The 21,016-nt window shown below is 42.2% G+C and overlaps 1 protein-coding gene across 2 annotated transcripts; it reads right to left on the bottom strand.

Annotated features, from left to right (window-relative positions):
* Window positions 1-1,191: 1,191 nt before the first annotated feature.
* carm1 (coactivator-associated arginine methyltransferase 1) lies at window positions 1,192-20,853 on the bottom strand. 2 transcript variants are annotated; one of them, XM_019358320.2, is made up of 16 exons: window positions 20,630-20,853; window positions 12,473-12,595; window positions 10,164-10,270; window positions 9,555-9,659; window positions 9,315-9,425; window positions 8,942-9,119; window positions 8,617-8,707; window positions 7,714-7,795; window positions 7,464-7,549; window positions 7,296-7,385; window positions 7,062-7,199; window positions 6,742-6,831; window positions 6,514-6,626; window positions 5,211-5,288; window positions 4,752-4,820; window positions 1,192-4,665 (listed from the first exon to the last, which is right to left on the bottom strand). In XM_019358320.2, the coding sequence occupies exons 1-16, from the start codon at window positions 20,769-20,771 to the stop codon at window positions 4,526-4,528; spliced, it is 1,743 nt and encodes a 580-aa protein (XP_019213865.1). In that variant the 5' UTR covers window positions 20,772-20,853; the 3' UTR covers window positions 1,192-4,525. The 2 variants fall into 2 exon arrangements, with proteins under 2 accessions (XP_019213865.1, XP_003446486.1); XM_003446438.5 differs by having other exon boundaries at window positions 12,473-12,598; window positions 20,630-20,851.
* Between the last annotated feature and the right edge of the window lie 163 nt (window positions 20,854-21,016).

Raw genomic sequence — 21,016 nt, 5'->3', positions numbered from 1 at the left:
CACTTACATATAAACACATGTATGTTCAGAACGCTGCTGGAGATTAGAAACATTTGTGAAACCCAAGTTTTTAATTTTGTTTTTAGACGCTTGTTTGGTTTATAGACACCATTTGTCCTGAAGGTCTCCCATGAGGTCTGTGTCGCAACCTGCTGTATTCATCACAAAAAACAAAGACAATTCTATTTCTATTTTTTTAAAAATCCCTTAGGGGCTTTATGAGCACCTCCAAGTTTTATGAATAAATATCAGCAATCTGACTTTACAGTTATTCTCAGCTGTACGCAGCATTGATGACTAATTAGCAATTGCTAGCATACTAGCACCAGGATGGTCGTGACAGAAAGATTACCTGTGGTGTCCCGCTGAGTTCGTGGGCCGAGTCGCTTATTTGGTGTCAGTGAATAAAAAAAAGTCTGTTTTGTAAATGGAGGATTTCCTGTGGTATTAAACTACAAGCTCATTGGCTAATGACTCAATCAAGCGATGCACCTTCACAGTTAGACCCACCCTTCTTCACATATGATTTTGTACACACTCGACTGCAAAGGTGGAAATATCGAGGCCTTTATAAACCAGTGATTGACATGACAGCTACGTTTTTAACACCCACAGACAATATAAATGTTTAAAATACCCTAACCAATTAGAGTCCCCCCCATTATTTCCCTTTTTCCAGAAAACAAGTCTTTTGTAAATAATACTCATCATGGACAAATAAGCATTTCCTTTGCCAATTATCATCAATCAGGACCAATAATATTCAGCTTTCGCTCAACCACTTTCAGACCACAGTATCAGCAGATACCATTGGCCATACCTCGAAGTTGTCTTCAGCATTACCTCCTGACCCCTTTTCTAATTAAGTAGCAGTGACATTGCCTGTTTTTAAACAGGGAAATTATGAAGATGGAGCCATATCAGTACTCTTATGGTTGTTCCTGTAAGCAAGCCAAAATACACTTTTTATCATCAGTTACTTTTTATATTCTATTCTGTTACCCATTTCCCTTGGATATTAGTCGTTTCCATGCGTTGCTCCTTAACAGATGCCTCATGCCGTCATCTAAAGGTTTAAAAGGTGCTTACTGTGACATCAGTGACTACTGTACCCATAAAACAGGAATCACTTAGCAGTCTTAAGCACAGTGGCTTCTTTTAACTGTGTCTGGAGCAGACGAGTCAATGTCAGACAGTGAGAAAGGTGTTATTACTAGTTGGTGAACACACAAATGAGAGAACATGACAGTGAGTCTTCCTCGTACACTTCCATGGTCAAAGTGGATGCCACTATTTGACTACACAGAGCAATGAATCCATGACAGAAGAGACACGATGGCTATAGAGTAGCTACAACATGGTAAACATCTGTTGTATCCACAGTCTATTTAACAAAGTAGAAGGTAACAAATTAAAGTACTACAACACCTGACTCCAGGATGGTTTTGAAACATTTTCACAACATTTAATTTGCGCTTTTTTCCTTGTTTGCTTTTTTTGTGAAATAAAGAAAAAAAATATCAAGAAAACAAAAAAGGTTATTCCTACAAACAGACATTTTTCCCCCCTCAGCACTCCTACTAACTCAAATTCCAATAGTTGTGACACTGGAAGCAATGCATAAATGTGTCAGTCTTTCTTTCCTTGACTGATAAAAAGGGGGTGTGGGCAGGGGTGTGTGTGTTGGGGCAATGATATGTTGGAGGTCATACACATTGAACAGACGAGGAGAGAGGCGTACCGGCCCCTTCTCCCTCGCCTCGTCATTGAAGTCTACTTGTGACAGTCTCACAGTCTCAAAGGGAGGTTTGGAGGAGCGACAGGCAAAGGAAACAAAGATGTAAACTAGGACGTTGCCGGTCCGGCACAGCTTTTCTTCTCCCGCTAGCCAGCTGGCTGCATCCTGGGTCATTGGTCTTTACTGGTTCATTCTCCAAATCTTCCTCCAACTGCACCGAAGCAATCTGGCTCAACAAATGCCTGACTGGCAAGAAGCTGCTGCAATTTATTCTGATTTAAAAAAAATAAAAAAATAAACCTTCTGGGTGCAGAAAACATGAGGAGCAGCAGAAAGTGCATTTTGTATTTTAGGCCGACAGGGCTGAAATGTTCTAGCTTCTCTCAGACTGTGCGATCAGTCACCTTCCATGTTGGGTATGAGAAACAATCAAATCATCCACGAGTCCCTAAAGAGACATGGCAAGCAGCTAGCAGCTATTTAGCAACCACAGACCAACAAATGCCAAAATTTGGCGGCGGCCAAAAATAACTCTGTGCTGTAAAGTGGCCAACAATAAGTTAAACTATCCACAATTCTGAAGCAAGCCGAGAATAAGCTGACTACTATGACAGAGTAGTAATTACAGATCGATGTGGATGAGTGAATTGCTGTATCTCTGTAAGCTTATCATCTCCTGACCGTCTATTACTACTACCACCACTTTAAGTGTCGTACAGTTCATGCACTGATCAGAAACCCTTTCATATCGAGCTGAAGTCGTTTACAATGGTGAAAAACGTGTTCATCTGGAATGTGAAGAACCCTACAGGATCAAACAGGTCATCAGCTCAAATACAGGTTTGACTTAAAACCTCTGATTTAAAAACCCAAAATTTAAAAAAATTTCAATGTGTGAACTCCATGCTAAATTCAGTTGTATAACACGAAATAAAGACTGGACAAAAAAAATCTTCCTCCAACTCCTCTAATGGTGTCTTGTTGAATTTTTGTATTCACTTCGGACGATGCTCAAACCCGGCAATGCCACAATGAGGACAGAACTGGAGATGTCCTGTGCAGACACAGCATCCTACTGCTGCTCGTCAAAACATCCAATTCCTCAAGTTTTATTTTCCTGTGCTAAAGATATTAAATTCATCTAAGACACCTACTGTTTTTCAAAGGTGTGAGTTGGTAATCTGAACAGTTCTACTACTTCTTAATATGAAAACCAGGAAGTAGTAGTAGAACAAAGTGGATTATGCAAAGATGAGGTAAGTTAGCATGCCAACTTTAGTCTGCAACACCAATATTTCAGCTACCCATTCTTTCAGAGTCCGTGGTTAAGTAGGACTAACCCTAACAGCACGCTCAGCCACAAGGTTAGCAATGAATGGTAGCAATCATGCTAGCACTGAGAAGCAGCACACAAAGGAGCATTTACTGAAAAGCCCCAACCATTCATTCGCTCTTTTCCATTAACCCGAGGGCATCTTCAAGTTTCCTGTTCAGATATTAACCACAGTGAGTCATCTTCTAATGCCTAGTAACATTTACGCATCACTTACATCAGTCACATTTACTGATAGAAACACACAAGGTTACAACTCTTAACGTCCATCTTTCAACGTCCTAAACAGCAGCGCGCACATAAAAAGGAGACTCTCTTCTGACTGACAACAGCAGAGAGACCTAAACATTTAGAAATGGGGTCAAATTCCACCAGAATCCGTGCAGGCTCCACATACGGATAACGCTGTGCACATAGAGTCTGAATGTCTGAATGAGACGCTGAACAACATTAATGGAAAGGTGACCTGTTTGAATTGGAGAATGTCGTCATTTTAAAAGACTGGTGATGTCAACAAACAGCAACTTATAGCAGACACCGAGACACTTCTTTATCATGACTCAACATGGAAGGTGATAGAGCAACACCAATGCTTCCAAGCAGAACAGGGAGGGTCAGCCTGTCCATGCCACTAAAAAAACAACAACAAAAAACAACAAAACAAAACAACAAAACACAAAAAAAATATTTCTACAAGCTCCTCTGGGTGCCAAGACTTGTAGATGGCTTCAGTTTGTGATCCATCCTCCTCCGCCTAAACCCAAACTGCATGAGTAGGAGTAAGCAAGATGCCGTTTGTTTAATGATTTGAGGGGGCTGTTTCATTCGGCACGGCTCAGTCTCTGGGGAAGTGTGGAGGGAACATGGCTGGATCCAGTATGAAAAGCTAAGATGACACCTGTAGAGACGCAGTGATGATGATCATGATAACAGTGTCCTACTGCACAAGTGAAAAGCTTCAGCATCACTCTGGTGTGGAGGTGTGGAGAACCACGGGAACGGACCGATGCTGGTATCTGACAACAAGCGGATTCTTGAGGAAGAACAAACAGTCGGAGGGTCATGACATCTAAATAATGAGCTATAAAGAGAAAATAAGGGAAGTGGAGGGATTGAAATACATATTGAAGGAGGGTGGAAACCCAGTGAGGTCAGATGATAAACTGCTGAGCATCTCAGATGATACAGTCCCAGTGAGGGAGGGGGGAAAGGAAGGCTTCGGCTTTTGGAAAGACAAGAGTCTGGACGGAAACGAGAGTTTTCAACCGTTCATCTAGTGATGATTCAACAGAGCAGAAAGATGGTGGCAAACAAAAAGGAATCTCCAGCACAGAGCTGGTTTTGGTATACTGGTTTTGGCTGCAGTTGGTGATCAATCTGGGTTGGGGAGGGGAAGGGGGGGAGGGGGATTCTTCTCATGCGGGGGCATAGGAGGTCTTTGCGAGGTCTTCGTCTTAACTGCCATAATGCATGGTGTTGCTAGGGATGACCATAGGTGAGGCCATGGAGATGGCAGCGCCCCCCATGGTGAACTGGTTGGTGACAGGATAGTAAGTACCGCTGCTACTGGGGCCGGACTGACCCGTAGTGGCTCCTAAATTGGAAACAAAACATAACAGTCAACGTTCACACCGAGAAGACTTGGACAGTAAACGTGTGTTTGTGGACCAGCGGGCTTACCCTGGACAATTCCTGTGCTCATGATTGAGCCCATCCTGGAGTGGGTATGATTTACAATCCCTGTGTTCACTGTGACCAATCAGAGAGGAAAGCACCGTTAAAACCAAGTAGCATCGGGAGTGACAAACCATTTCACCAGCGCCATAAATGCATGCCTTTTCTGTGAAAGAGCCACATCAGCTGCTTTACAAAAATCTGCATATGCCCCAAAACAGACTAAAAGCTGTATTCTGATGTAAATATCAGAAATATCACTAAAACCAAAAGCTCAACTAAAACTGAGTACTTTCAAATGCTTTCAAACTAAAAGCCCTTTGATGTTGCTCAGAGAGGAGCCGAAACAACAGAGTGGGGTTATAAGAGTTAAGTGTGGTTTGATGAACTGGACTGTCAATGTTTTGAGGACTAAAGATGCACTCCAGTAACAGTAAAACGATGCTTTTCAGATGTGATTCATACCCAGGGGGATGAGGTTGTTGTGAGACACTGACGGGCCGCTGCCGATGACTGTGCTGAGGTCATAAGCTGCGGGCATCCCTGAAGAAAGAGGCAGCAAAGAAACCCAAAAAACAACATTTACTATAAACTGTCAAAACCACTCTTTGGGGTTGGTTCCTGAACAAATCCAATGTGGAAGTGATCTTAAAATGTAATGCCAGAGTTGGTAAGTAGTTAGTGATGCACCATGGCAGGAAGTCCTTCTACTGCAGGGGCGGGCAAATAATGACAAACTGTGACTGTTATGGAGGGCCGCACTGTACATTTGGAAGTTTAAGGATTCAGACACGATGTTGTTGCTGTTCATTCCTCATAAATATTTTAGAACAAATTGTTTTAAACTAACCATTCAACCTTTAAAAAAACCAAAACAAACAAACAGTCTATTAGCATATGTTGCTAGTTTAGCTGTAACCTAGCATTGCTTTCCTCTCGTATCTGCACAGTTACAGCTGGAAAAAGCTGGTGCTGACTACAAGACACAACTCTGGACTTCAATCTAGCTCCAGGGCAAAGAGGGTCACACCTGGCAATGTCCATCATTATATACAGTCTGCTTCCCAGGTTCTCAGAAACTTGAGCTAATGAAGCTATAGAATAGATGTGCATGAAATTTCAGGCATGTTTACTATAATAAATTCATGCAGACTGGTTTTTACACTGGCTCATGTTTGACACTCATTTTGTCTTTCCTCTGTTTCTACATTGGAGTTTTGCTACTAAAGCAGACTTTTGTGGAACCGCTTCACTTACTCCCAAGAAGCCCAGAGAAGAGGGCAAATCTGAAGAACCGCTGCAGCTACACTACTATACAGAACAACTTCATTGCTTGACCAACGTGTTTCAGCTCCTGGTCTTCATCGGGGTCATCATGATTAGTGAGCACCATCCAATGCATTTAATTCTCGGTCCTGCTTTGTTCTAACAGGTAACTATATTTCTTGTTCTTTGGTCTCTGTGTGGCAGCACGGTGGTTTTTCTGTGTGCAGTTTGTTCTCCCCGTGTTTGCATGGTTTCTCTCTGGCTTCCTCCCACAGTCCAAAGATATGCAGTTAATGGGGTTAGGCTAATTGGCCTAAATTGCCCAGGTGTGCATGTGAGTGCGAATGGTTGTCTGTCTCTCTGTGTTAGCCCTGCGACAGACTGGCTACCTGTCCAGGGTGTACTCTGCCTCTGCTCTAAGACAGCTGGGATATGGAGAATGGACATACCAAAGCCATGTCTGAAGTATTTACTTAATCTAGCAGTGTCTGAGTGTGTTCACCTGATACAGCCATCCCCTGACTCATGCTGTAGGCTGCCCCTGTGTTCCACATGTTCTCAGACGGGGAGGTGTAGTGTGAGCCAGGAGGGGGGTTGGGGGTAGTGCCTGTGTACCTGCACAGATAAAAATTCATATAGGAAGTTAGAGAAGACTGTTCACCGACACCAGACATTGTGTCAGTGGTGCAAAGCAGATCGGCTGTGTTTGCTGTGGTCAGGATAAACTCACCTGAAAAAGGGGTTCTTCAAGTCCAGGAGGTTGCTGGACTTTGATCCTGTCTGGTCCACCTGGGCAACAATACTGATGTCGTAGCTTTGTCTGTTAAGAAGTAAATATTGAGACTAATTATCATCATAATAACATGATTAGCATGCAAGCAAGGTTCCTGGAGTGGCCACTTAAGGGACGCTCCCATGTTGATGCCCAACTTCAGCTAGGAAATGAACAGGTTTCCAAAACATGACAACAGGGTTTGCTGTGACGTCAAAGCTTATTCTACAGTTCTTGGTGAATGAAACTCTAGTTTTCATGCATTAATGCAAACATACCTCTTGTTGGCCACCAGCAGCGCAGTGCCGGACAAAGTGTCCCCAGCCTTGGTGAAAAGAGGAGACTGCAGGAGACAGCGCACCTGGTACCAGTGAGTGAGAGGCTCTGTGGGTGCTGTGGATAGCCATACTGTCATCCTACAGGAACACAAATAGATTGATGTTTAAGGAGAAATCTGGCGCACGTCAAAACTTCTTTAGCTTCAACACACTCACGCAGACATCCTGACTTACACTGATCCAATAAAAGCCACGTCAAACCAGAAAGCCAGGCCGTGCACCAGGCCCGAATGCATCATGTGGAACTTAAAGGGAATCTCTATCCTGAAAGCAAAACCATTTATCATTTATTAGTAGACATTCCTAATGTAATCACAAACACACATTAAACTGGACACACACCTATAAAGATCCTCTTCTTTGGCCTCCAGGAAGTTGACTGTGTATTTGACTGACTTGGCCATCAGAATACGGATATCAAAAGTGTCCTGTGGGGGGAAAGAAATCTGCTTTCACACAACTCTGTTTTCAACAAAACACTGTGCCCATAAAAAGCCAATCAAGAAGTCGATATTACCGTCAGATCGCTTTGCTCATTTGTTTAATTCTGATTTTAAAAATCCTGCACATGCATGTGAAATACATTACTTACCACAATTGGCTGGCGGAAATACTCGTCCACTGCTGCCCCCCGCAGGGCAGAGAGGTCTACACCGTGGAAGGAGGGCTGGTACCTGAGGGGACAGGAAGAAGTGTAGATTCCCACTTTTAGATTCCTTGATTCCTGCCTCAGCAGGGGAATAAAAATGGCTCATCAACACTCTTGACCCTGCAGGAGTCTTAGTGTATTTTAAGATGAACCTGAATTCTGAGTCATAAAAAGCACACGCACCAATGCACATGCCAATGAATGTAACAAAACAAAAGTAATAAAAATCAAATCATTAGCTCATTTCGGGTAGCGAGTACTCCTGCAGGACCAACAAGACCTCATCATTTAAAAAACAAAATCAACAACAAAAACCAAGTGCATTTTGTATTTAGGGACACACCTGTCCAAGGCTCTACTGCTTCTTAAACAGCCTAAACCGGTTTGACGTTAACTCAACAACATTAGCATCGACTCTGCGTCCTACACTCATTCGTGCCTACTGTTATCACACTCGTTTGCATGACTCATACCTCTGAATGCGATAAACACCTTTGCACGCTGCTGAGGCACCAACTCCCTCACTGATGCAAACAGTCAAACTTCCCCGAAAAGATGATTAAGATTTCAAACGCAATGACAAACATTTTAAGCAATACTCCGCTCTCATAACAGAAACAAATGAATAGTTAAACTCCCAGCAGAGAAGAAAGAAGAAAACTTGGAGCTCAGATGCATGAAGGAGAGTTTCTCAATATGATAAGGCATTAAAAACACATTCATGCATAGAAAAGATTTCTAACCAAATGAATCTGTTTTAGGGAAATGAATCCAACGTTTGTACAGTGGAAACAATGACGCTGACCCAGAGAACCTCCTTCGTTCCCTCCCTCTTTCTGTTCTTACCAGAAGTTGGCTTTGGTGAACTGCTCCATGTACAGCTGCTCATCTGTGAAGGGGGCCAGGTGGACATCTCCAATAGTGGGGAACATTTTACCTGAAACACCCGCACAGATGAAGACAGTAAGCAAAACTCATGTTCATGTACCTTCCACCACAGTGCAAGATTCGTCTAAACTGACATCAAATGATTTGGAACGCCAAAGCCTCTGGATATCTGACAACATGCAAAACTCGCCAGAGGCAGCTACTGTCACTAATCTGTGGCTGTCTGCAGTCTTAGCCTCCATTCTAACTTTTCAAGTACATCTCTTGTTTTTCCAAGACTCACCATTAGGTTTGAGGAACTTCTTAGCATGCAGGTAGCTCTCCAGCATGCGCTCATTGAACAGCATGTAACCCATGGGCTCTGAAATGATGATGTCAACTTGCTCCGGCAGCGTCACCTCCTCCACTTTGCCCGGAATGACGACCACACGCTCCCCCAGACGATTGCTGTTCACCAGCACCTGCAGCACAACACATCAAATTTAGCTTGTCTGATCTTAAGTTAATGTGAACTGTCCAGACAGCCAGAGCTCATAGCTGTTAGCATTTTCAGCAACAGCGAGATTCCCACAGCTCAAACAACCTCACCTGAATTTAAAACATTTAGTATAGTGAATGCATAGGTCACTGATCTCAGCATGAATCTGTGTGTGTACCTCGGCGTGCTGTGCCATGGTGCTGGCCTCTACAGCATACACCTTCCTAGCTCCAGCTTGAGCTGCAAAGAAAGAGAGGATTCCCGAGCCACAACCCACATCCAGCACCACCTGGAGAAAAGAGAGCAGACAGTACACAGTCACAGCTAGCAGGACAACACTTTAGTCTGTACTTAATGTAAACCAGCTGATTTCAAACATCTGTCAGCCTTATTAAATAGCACATATTCAGCTCGCTACCTTGTCCTTAAAGTCAGTGTGGTTCTGGAGAATAGCCCGCTGGTAAGTCCCTGTCCGAACATAGTCCTGCATCATGTTCTGTTGCTGGGAGAGGTAGCCATAAAACTGCAGAAACACAAACACAAGCAAGCTCATGAGTTTGGACTTTTGGCACTTTGAGTTGAGCTCAATTTGCAGTTTAGAAAAAAGAAAAACAAATTTAATCTTCTTTAAGTTTCTTTAAAAAAAAAGATAAATAAATAACAGGACCAGCTCAGAAAAATAAAGCACCCACGTTTGTGCTGGGATCTGTAAACAACCAAACCAAGTGGCTTCTCAACAGATGGATGCTTGCAGGTAGCAGTGCTACAGAGCCCTTTTAACTCCTCCTGGAGCTGACTTGCAGCTACTTTTAAACACAAAGTAGTTCAGATGGTGCCCAAAAAAAGAAGCAGGCTTCATTCTGACTGAATATTCCTGTAATGAGCCGTCTATAAATACTCAGCCAAGAACAAAGTAAGCGTCATTACTGCAGTGTGTTTAAAAGGCAATGTGGATTCAAATTAGTCAGGAGATAACTCAAGAGTCACAAAATTTGTGTGAGAGTGTGAGTGTGTGTGTGACAGTCACCTGGAAATACTGTACAGCAGAGGACTCCTCTGTTCTTTCACTGAAGACAGACTGCTCTCCAACATGCCCACGACAGTTCTTCAGCACGTTATAAAAAGACTGAAAGTCTGAAGCGAAGCACAAACACACTGTAAGTTGGTTTTGTTGAGCTACACTGCAGTTTAATCTTTTTTCACTTCATGTGCTGTCAGCTGTAAACGGTTTGGTATTCTGTCCTCTCGTGCTGGGAAACAATATTAAATCATGTGCAACACCTGCAGCTTAGGTGTAACAAATAAATGACTAAATAATTAAGTAATTCAATATCACAGTTTTAAGATTTAAGTTAGCATTTCACAAGCATAGAGCATTTTTTAAAACTGCCATATCTCACATACTTTGGTGAGTGTCTGCATTAATCACGAGTGGGTCTACCTCCTCCTCAGTGCACACAGTATTAGCATTTTTAACACACATCATGGAAAATGCACCAATACTGATGCATCCAACAATCACGACATTTCCTTCTTTGTCTGCTTCATTCGTGCATTTATTCCACTTTTTGTTCAAGGTGAACACAGAAATCTCAATTTATTCCGAAATAAAATAAAATAAATAAATAAATAAATAAAAACCACTTCATTGTTTCAGGTTCTCTCAGCTTGGTGGCAGTGGCTGGTATTTTTCCAATGTCATCAGATTTGTGGCAGTAGTGAGACGGGGCATATGCACAGGCACACGTGAGCATGTGTGCATGCAAAAGAGGTATAGAAATACAGTACATATAATCTTTGCCAACAGCACCCCGTTCATCTGAACATGTATCTGTCAGAGTATAGCCAATCACAAGCACAGATGAGTGTACTGCCTGTGGGAAAAATATGAAGCTGTTAAATCCATAAAGCAGCCTGAAAGTAACAGCTGCTGTAGACAAGCCCTGTGTGAGTGTGTGTGTGTGTACATGTTTAGACAGCTTTGTGAGGACAGAAAACTGGCATGCAGCTATATTTGTGGGGACCAACAGTCACTTATGGGGACAAAATGCCCTTCCCTACGAGTTTGGAGACACTTTTGAGGCTCAAAATGTGGTTTTAGTGTCAGGGTCACAGTTAGGTTATGGTTACGTTTAGGCTGAGGGTTAGGATTAGGCATTCATTTTTGATGGTTAGGGTTAAAGTAAGCAGCCAGGGAAAGCATTGTGTAAATGAGATGTCCTCACTGAGATATGAAAACAGGTGTGTGTGTGTGTGTGTCTGTCTATAGTAATATTGTAAAAATGTGTGTTTTAAGCGCTTTGACTAAGACTGAAAAAGACCTCCAATATCAACAAAGATTAGCCTGTTTGAAGCGTGGAAAGAAACCTGGCAAAAATACTGACTAATTAAGTTAACTCAATATGAATATCACAACGCTATGAATGAAATATGGGAGAATCTGATGTAATGAGTTTTCATTAAAAGGCATCTTTAGTTTTTATTCTTTCAGTTGCAGACTGGGAGGTGTTTAAGGGTTTGAGTAATCAATAAAAATAAAGACAGAATTCAAACCAAGGCTTTGTCTATGTACACATCTGATAAGAGGTCAGCAAGTACACCATAGGATCATATATCAATGTTTAAAGAAAAAAATACTTGTTGTAAAACTGTTTGCAGAAGAAATAAATAAAACAGGGAATAAATTTGGGTTTAAGAATCTACACTTATTACTGATGCTCATCGGAGAAACAGACACTCTCCTACACTCCCTGCAGAGGTACGTTTTCCAGGAATGGTGACACAATTTTCATTTGACAACAGATAAACAAACACTATTTTAACTAATACCACTCAATCACTGCACTGTTCCTGAACACACTGTTGACTCACAGTGCAAACTGTAAACATTGTCCTGCAGGTAATAAAAGCAGGTAGTCATGAGATGAATATTTGACTTTGTTGTTAACAAGCTGCACCACGCCCCAGAAACACAGCTCACCATCATCAGCTCCATAAAACTCCACAGACACAAAAAAAAAAAAACCTTTCAGAGAGTAGACATATTCTTGAGTCCAAACTTGCATAAAATGCAATGTGTAACAGTCTTATTTTGATGGGGTGAATGGTACTTATATTGCACTTTTCTACTCTACTACAAGCTTCATTCACTTACTCACACTCACGCACTTTTTTTCTATTACTAAGCATTAATGCAGTGGGGACAGCTCAGGGTTCAGTATTGCGCCCGAGGACATTTTCACATGCCAACTGGAGTGGCCTGGGATCACCCTACCAACTTTCCAACTGGTAGACAACCCGCTGTACCTCCTGAGCCACAGCTGCCTGTGTGTTTACCTGTAGGTGAGGAGAACTGCAGCAGCACGCTGTTACAGCCCAATGTGATGATGAATGACTGCTTCCCCACGCGACTGCACTCGGTCTCCCTGGAAACCGAACATTTGAACACACTTGCCTCGTCTCCTAGAAAGAAAGGGAGAGAGAACAGAAAGAGTTTATACTCATCTTTACCAAAATATAAACAAGCAGCGAGGTGATGCTGCTTAAATTCTGCTGGTGCTTAAAATCAGCGAGGGCTGAGATCACAGCATGTGAGCGCCAGAGTGCTGAAGGAGGGTAGCAGAAGAAAACACAATGACCACAGCTGATATCCCAAATGTCTCATGTTATTAATGACCAGTAGGCCTGTACCACCTATCATCTGGGATAATACCAGTATAGATTTTTACGCTCTATAAAAATGTCAGATATGATTGCTATAACAATGGCGTATATTTATGTTCCCTACTGTGGCAATCCCAGGCACGTCTGACAGCAAGAGACACGTCAGTCTCTGACAATTTAGGAAGGTTATGAAGGAGGAGATCCTAGTAGTTGGTTATGTGCCACCTAAATGTAAACAATGACTCCACCGAGTGTCTATGACATTTATATACACGACATAAAAACAATCACAACAACATGCAGCACAATATGCAGACAGCTAGCATCTCAGGGATGATTTCGGGGACACCAATTTGTCAACCTGTGTGCTGCTCATGTTCACAAATTTGAAATAAAGGATTGTTCATCAAAAACAGGTCCAAACTAAGGGGGACAATAGTCCTTGTTGTATTTAGGACAAGATTTGCTCTCTCACGCCATTTAATGAAATATTCAAGAACTGGACAGTCCTCATCCTGTTTATCGTATAAGAAGCTCACTAAAGCCAATCGAGAGCGCAGTAAAAATTCTTCTGCCACAGCTGATGAAAAGTCAACAAAGAAATAAATAAATCTTAGCACAAGTCTTTGCTTTCTCCTAGAGCTGGGCGATAGAACGATAATGATACGTATTGCGAAATAACTTTTTCTCGATAGAAAAATGTAACTATTGCGATAGGCCTCATCTCTCTCTTCCTCTCTTAAAAAAAAGAAAAAAAGAACAGCCAATCCAAATTAAGCAGCGCAGAGCCGAACCAATCACAGCCGCAGCGTCACATCACGTGACTTGTTACGTACAGCACAAGTGCCAAGCCGCACATGTGTATTTGTTTGGGAAGCAGCCAGCCGCCGTGCAGGCCGGGTAATGGAGGAAATGAGTGTGCCGACTAGAGGAAGGGCCAGAGAAGTTCCGTAGTCTGGAGGTATTTCGGCTATTTGAAGTCTGACAAAAAACAGAGTAGCGCGTCTTTTCCCAAGAGTTAGCTGCCTGGCAAAGCGCTACCTGTGCACCCCCGCAACCAGCAGCCCCTCTGAGAGGGTATTTAGTAGGGATGCACCGATACCGATACTGGTATCGGGTATCGGTGCCGATACTGTAAAATGTGTGCGTACTCGTACTCGTAAAAGTTAACCGATACCATGAACCGATACTCATAATTCCCATGGACTTAAACGCCACGGTAACATAAGGTGTTCACAGTTGATGTTATGTGATGTAACTCTACCCTGAATATAATTTGCCCTGTAATATGTCGCAAGGTAAATACAGGTAATTAGAGCAATCAAAGTGTTACGTTAATCATAAAAGTATTATTTTATGGTATGTAACTCTGAAGGGAGTTAAAATATTTTTCAGAGTTCTAATTTTCTGGAGGCCCGTGAAGGTAGCATAAAACGGGACCTTGCATGGAGAGATGCACGAGGTTAGCTGAACCAAAGTGAGAGACTCGGCTAGTTTTACTGAGGTTAACTTGCACAAAAGAGTGTATGACTAGAAAGCTAACTGTGTGAGAGCTTCACAACAGAGTGTGGGTGAAGTGACTTTTTGTTTCAACGGTCGCACCACCGTCCGTGGAAAACTGTGTTTCCAGCCATGACCGCCGAGGCTAAAGGCTAGCCCGGACTGCTTGGCTGCGCCACGGAGGCAGCTGCTATGGACTGTCGGAGAGCTGGACAGTGACTGGCTAACGCGCTGTAGCAGAGACAGCATCGGGTCCGCAGGGAGTGGATTTAGTGTGGGACTGGTGAACGGCGACCTACCGAGCAACGGAACTGTAAGTCAGACTTTTGCGCTCTTACTGGGGAGAAGAGGATTTTTCTCCATCGTCCGGCGTGAGCAACAAACAGGCCTGCAACAAGTGTGAATGTGAGTGTGTGTGGGGCCCATGTGTGAATATTGTATGTTTAGTGGATTTATATAACGTGTTTTGGAGTGTATATTAGTGAGTCACTTACCAAAAGGTGATAACATAAGTTGGGTTGTTTAATATAATTTCAAAGGGAATTATTTCATTTATACAGTGTATTTCATTTGGTTAAGGAATTGGAATATCATTTGAGTTTAAAAAAGGGATGTGTTGTACAGTATTTGTCTCTGCCCTTACGTTCAGTAAACGTTTCGTTTGTGTTAAAGAGTTGTCTGGGGTAGTTTCTTTACTACTGGTTAAGTTTAACTTGTGTGTGGTAGAAGTATCGGATTTTGTACTCGGTATCGGCAAGTACTCAGATCCAAGTATCGGTATCGGATCGGTTTGAAAAAATTGGTATCGTTGCATCCCTAGTATTTAGTACAGGGGGTAATATTGTGACTTGCCACAGGGCCGCTTTAAAGCCTGAAGCAGTGGATAGACTTGTCTTTCTGTCCTGCAACCTGTAGGCTTTTGTCAGACTAATATATATATATATATATATATAATTTTTTTATTTTTTTTGTCTGTTCTTCTGTAAAACAAACTAAGATTTATTTTTAGAATTAAAATTTTGTTTCTAAGTGGAATTGACAATTTAGTGGTCTGTTTTGTTTGTTCTATTTTGAAACTTAAACGCTTTATCGGCTGCCTTTTGTGTAGTTTGCAATATTTGCCTTTATTTATCTGAAACTGAAGTCTCATGTTCCTTAAGTACATCTACCCTGTTGAACTTATTATGGGAAATAAATATTTAAATCAAAACAAGCTGCTGATTATTTCACATTTTACTTGTGAGCAACGGCACATTTAAATCTTACAAATATAGTTATTTGGCTTATATCGTGATATATATCGTTATCGCCTGAAATGAAAAAAACATATCATGATATGAAAAAATCTTATATCGCCCAGCTCTACTTTCTCCTGATGAGTATGTACTACATGCAGCAAAGTTAATATAGCATCTTCCACCCCATGCTGTGTCACTGCTATTGCACTACAATGCTGGTGTCTCAGTAGATTCACACTTAAAATGATTGGAAAAGGAGGATAGAAGAGACCTGGATACAGTGCAGTCTTAGTTTCTTTAGTCTGGTCCACACAGGCTGCAGGAAGATCTCTGCAAGAGCTGAAATTTACTGATTTGCATATATTTGTATGTGTACACAAAACAACCTGAACACAAGTCTGAACTACCTTGTTGACATCATTGTTAAAATGCAACGTTTTACCTGTATCCAACACTTTATTGACAACATCTAAAGAGACTAGAAAAAAACAAAACTGAGACTAACACTCCTGGTTGCATGTAGCCATCTGTGGGCTGATAAAGGATGAAGTGTGAGCTTGAGCCGCCTTTGGTTTTGTTAACTTTAGCCAGAGCTCTTAGGATGCACCAGTTAAATTAACTGGTGCATCCTAAGAGCACCTATCCCAATGACTTCTATTTAGAAATTCCTTCTGAGCTTTTGTTTCAGTTGTCAAAAAGTTGATTTTACTTACTCTTTACCACTGAGGTCAGAGTGGATGATAAAGACGATAAAGCTAGAATACTGCTTTCTTGTTGCTGGGCTGGCATTCTGCCTCAGTCCATTTATAGTCTGTCTTTTAGAGTTTATCAGGACTAAAAGTGTCTGGTAAAGGTGTGAAGACTCCTGTAATGCGTTTACTGTCACAGAGGAAATACACGACCAAGATGAAAAGCTATTTTAAAAATCAGAACATACTCCATCAATATAGCAACATAACATGCTCATACTCTACTGTATCTGACTAAAGTTCATTATGGCCATTTTTCATTTAATTTATTCCATGCTGAGAGCGCTTAGTCTTTTATTTTATGAGTGCCTCAGGGTACAGTCAGCCTGCACCCTCGTGGGCCTCGAGTCAAAACATCAGACTGGAAGAGCCCAGTACATTTCTTTCAGTTTCTCAGTCGTCTATCCTGTCAGGTAACTGAGCAGAATGAAAAGCAACTGCTTTGCAATGAAAAAGTGGTTTAGTGCAATGGTATATTTTGCTCTTTGCAAGAATGAATGATTGCATGCTGACAACAGCAGAAAGGATACCAGGACACCGAAGCATCAACTTCTATTTTCTGAGGTTTCATTATGAAAAACAGGCCATGTAATAAAAGTCAGGAGGAAGGGAAAAACTGTATAGGGAAGTTTCACAGAATCGCTTCTGTAAAAGTGCCCGATGCAAATATTCCTCCAGGGCCAAACAGCAGGCCCAGTGTGAACTCGTAAAGCAGGCTGAGCTAATCCAGCATCTATTAAAGCAGGAGTGTCAAACTCAAATACACAGTGGGCCAAAATTCAAAACTGGAACAAAGTCGCGGGCTATCATTAATATTTATTGAAAAAAAAAAAAATCTTCCTCCAGATATAAGAATGAATCTTTTCTTATGGACTCAAACAAGTTTTGCTGAAAAACTGAATATGGAACAAACAAAGCTTGATACTAAACGATATATGTATTAGCTGTATAATACCAGTAGGCCAGCTCTAATAGTAATTTGGCATGGCTTCGTGGGCCAAATGTAATTAGGCTGCGGGCCAAATTTGGCCCGCGGGCCAGAGTTTGACACCTATGTATTAAAGGATTGAGACCAACACTTCAGATTTAGAGACATGCATCTTCTGGGAGAAAAGCCAGCCAAGCATGTTGGTGAGTTCTCTTCTCAACCACTTAGACTACAGAACAAATGATAGGATACATTTTAAAAAAAAAAAAAAAGTGAGAAGTTACCCATCTCAGTACAAAGACAGATGATCCAGGCAGTCCACTGACCAACTGTAGGGGATCAATGGATCACACAGTTCTTATATTGTGAACAAAAGTGTAGATTCTGATCATTTTTGAAATGTCATACATTCAGTCACCTCAAGTTGAGGTGACCCAGCGCACTTGTGATGTCATTAATGCCTTTTTTTTTTACGAGCTGGCTTCTGCTAGCCATGACCTACATCTTTATGATCCATGCAACTTCCCATTAAATGACAACATGAGATACCAAAGCCCATTTTCTACTAGTACCTGCTCAACTACTGTCACTTTCTAGTACCACCTAATGAGTTTGGGGTCATTACAGCAACGTGACTGAAATTCCCGTGAAATCATTTGTATGTGACACAAACAAAGCAACAATGGACCACACCGAGGCGATGGTACACCTGCTGCTCAGTCTATAGCTTTGTGTCAGACCACAGTGTTGGTTGTTGTCCAGCCGTTTCCCTCGTTGCCAGGTTTCAAAAATGGCGGTTTGATTTTTGTGAAGGAGTTACTCTCATGATGCCATTGACTGGCCAATCGGTTGACCCCGGCCGTGCAGGTAGTTGAAAGACAAAAAAAGTAACTGCTACCCAATGTAAAAGTCGAGCCATGTAGGTACTAGTGGAAAAAGGCTACATGTTTTACAGTGACAGCAATTTCAATAAGGCGGCCTCTGTTAAATAAACATATGAAGGAGCTCAAGTTCTATAACTTTCACACTGTCCTGCTAACATTTCTCCACTGTTCCCTTCATCAATTCAGTGAAAGAAATGAGCATTCTGTTCTGACAATATCTGGAACTCGCACAAAATGATTGTGTGCAGCTGTCGCCTGTGAGCAGAATTAACATTGCTTAGTTTTCACTAAGCTGCTTCCTCTCTAGGTCTCCTCTTACTGTCCACAGTGAGACTGCACCTGCTCAGCTGTGATGAGTGTGATGATTGTTTATGGGGCTTTACGTCATGGATACATGAACCTGACTGGACAGGAAATGACATCACTGCATGGTGAGCCAGTCAGACTACACATCCAGTGTCTATATCAATATCTATCTATCTAGCTATATATTTTTTTTTCTCATCTATATGGACTTTCAGACTAGAATGAAAGTTAAAGGTTTCTAATTATGACATTTTAAATATATCATTTGAGACAGTAGTCTAAAAAAGTACAATATTCTTATGTATTTCAGTGAAGCATGAACATTCGACACAGACCTTCTCTCCCTTTAAAACATCTTACAGGGATTGTAAGGCTTACCACAGCACAAGAAACTTCACTAACAAGTCCTCTGAAAAGTCTTTGGTTGTTCCTGTGTAATGGTGCATTCATGTGGTGCTAAAATTACAGGGAAAAATCTGCTTCACATCTCCAAAAACTGGCATAAATTCCTACTTAAGTCCAAAAAAAAAACCCCATCTTAGTAAGATTGTGGGAGTTTTGGTACAGGAGCTCCCGAGCTGTTACACACAAAGAGACAACAGATGTTTTATTAATGGTGCTAATTTGTGTATCAAATATCATTTTTCTAACAATTAAGTTGTTATATCTCATTAGGCTTTTTCCATTATTTACTAATATTTATTATTTCCACGTAGTGACCTGAATTAGTTATAAGAGTTTGTTTTTGTAACGCTTTCCAAGTCAAAGACAAACAAAGACAACATCTTTGTTACATCGAGTGCTTTACACTTAATCTTAAATCATGTGAACCCAACGAAGAGGGCAGAAGACTTCACCATACAGGAAATCCAAGTATCGGAGGAGCACATGAATGCAGGGTCTCCAGCAGAGACGAGCCTGCTGGAGAGGATTGGTAAAGCACCCTTCTTTCCAACCAAACCCCCAGATGTCGTTCTTTCAAAGCTGGTAGACTTCAGACCTGGCCCATTAGTAATGTAAGTGACATCACTTGTGGAAATTTACTAGACTACACACAGCTCCGGAAAGGTCTGCGTTACCCACACAGCAATACTGCCCAACAATTTGAAACAGACTGTGTAAAATCAATGACATAAGTTACTTGCGGCAAACCTCGTTAGTTAGTATTACTTGAGTCCGCATGCAGGCGTGGGGGGATTCTCTGAAAAGCATTTTTAGAAGAAAGAAGCTCTACGGTCTGATATTATACACTGAAACCTGGACGCAGAGTTGTGTTTCTCTTGAACTTGAGCATGTGAAGCAGAAGGCGAGTCCAGCGCAGCCGTTTCTTTTCAGCGGGACATCCCATTCAATAGAAAAGCCGCGGAGGAGTGGAGCGGGTCCGCTGCTGGCTCCACACGGGAGGGAAGGAGGCGGCGGGACCCGGCTATTGTTCCAGCGAGAACAAAGATAAACGCATAAGTAATGAGGGCCCGGTTTCGTCTTGGCACCTTAAATATTACGAACTTATACCAGCACACAGAGTGCAAGTTTTACAAGGGAACGTGCTGATGGCTAAAATAAAGAGCAGCGATGACGGCGAGTCGCCCCAAGGATTACAGCACACCGTAGCGGGTCAGGAGTGATGCCCTCTGTTCTGGGCTCCAAAACAATCGGGGAAGCTAGTCCACGAGCTAAACACTCGAACCCGTCCATCGGGTGTCTCTGGACAACACAAAGTCTATTCGTTTACATAGGAATATATTGAACATATTTGTGAGACAAAATACACGTTGATGAGACATGAGGGAGAAAAACAGGGAGAAAACACAAAAAGCAAACGTGCGGGACGTTGGCGCATCACCGCTGAGGCCAGGCTAGTGGCATTGTTTAACTAGCATTAAAGTACACATTACTTAGCTACCCTGCTTACTGATGCGCTTAAGCTACGTTGTATGTGTTGCGTTATACGTTTCGCGTGGTCTTCAAAGCACTGAACTCGTGCGAATGGCGAGAGCTTAAAGTTAGCAACATTAAAACACCTACGGGGCGGTGATAAAACTGAGTTTTAAGAGCTTCCTCGTGACAAGCAGGAGGTGGCGACGTGGTCTCTCAAGATGCGTTAGCTTCTCGGCTACTAACGCTGGCAGATTAGCCTGTAAGCATTAACGCTGCAATAGCATTAGCGGCGCGGCAGTTGAGTCAGGCCGACCATCTGCGGCAACTGCGGAAAAGGGTCAACTCACCATTGGAGAGATTGAGGAGGGCAGCATCTTGTGATGTCTTGACTTCTAACCGCAGCGGCTGCTGCTCCGAGTGTCGCTGTATATCTCCGTTCGCGTCTCCAATGGAGAGAAGCCGCACGCCACGGAATACCGAGACCGCCATCTTCGCTCTGGAAGTAGAGACAGATCTGTGGCGCTCACATCCAACCAAGCACTGCTCTCTGCTGGAGGCACACTGGGCACCAACGTGATAAGCCTTTGCAACAGTGCCACCTGGCGGCTAAAAATGGGTATTGCGTAAACACCATCGCGCAATACGGCATGTGAAATAAAATTTTAACATGGAGATTAAAATATATCTAACATTGACAATTTTTTAAACACTTAAAATCCAAACGAAAACTGTAC

This window comes from Oreochromis niloticus, linkage group LG4 (assembly GCF_001858045.2).
Source record: "Oreochromis niloticus isolate F11D_XX linkage group LG4, O_niloticus_UMD_NMBU, whole genome shotgun sequence".
Lineage (NCBI taxonomy): Eukaryota > Metazoa > Chordata > Actinopteri > Cichliformes > Cichlidae > Oreochromis > Oreochromis niloticus.
This window is presented reverse-complemented; position numbering and strand designations above follow the sequence as displayed.

Bases quoted from the DNA above. Each gene is read 5' to 3' on its own strand.
- carm1 (XM_003446438.5), bottom strand. From the start codon at position 20,771: ATGGCGGTCTCGGTATTCCGTGGCGTGCGGCTTCTCTCCATTGGAGAC. The intron at 7,386-7,463 runs GTGTGTGTCCAG...TTTTGCTTTCAG, and splicing joins AAAGAAGAGGATCTTTATAG to GATAGAGATTCCCTTTAAGT. The intron at 4,666-4,751 runs GTAAGCCCGCTG...TTTCCAATTTAG, and splicing joins GAGCACAGGAATTGTCCAGG to GAGCCACTACGGGTCAGTCC.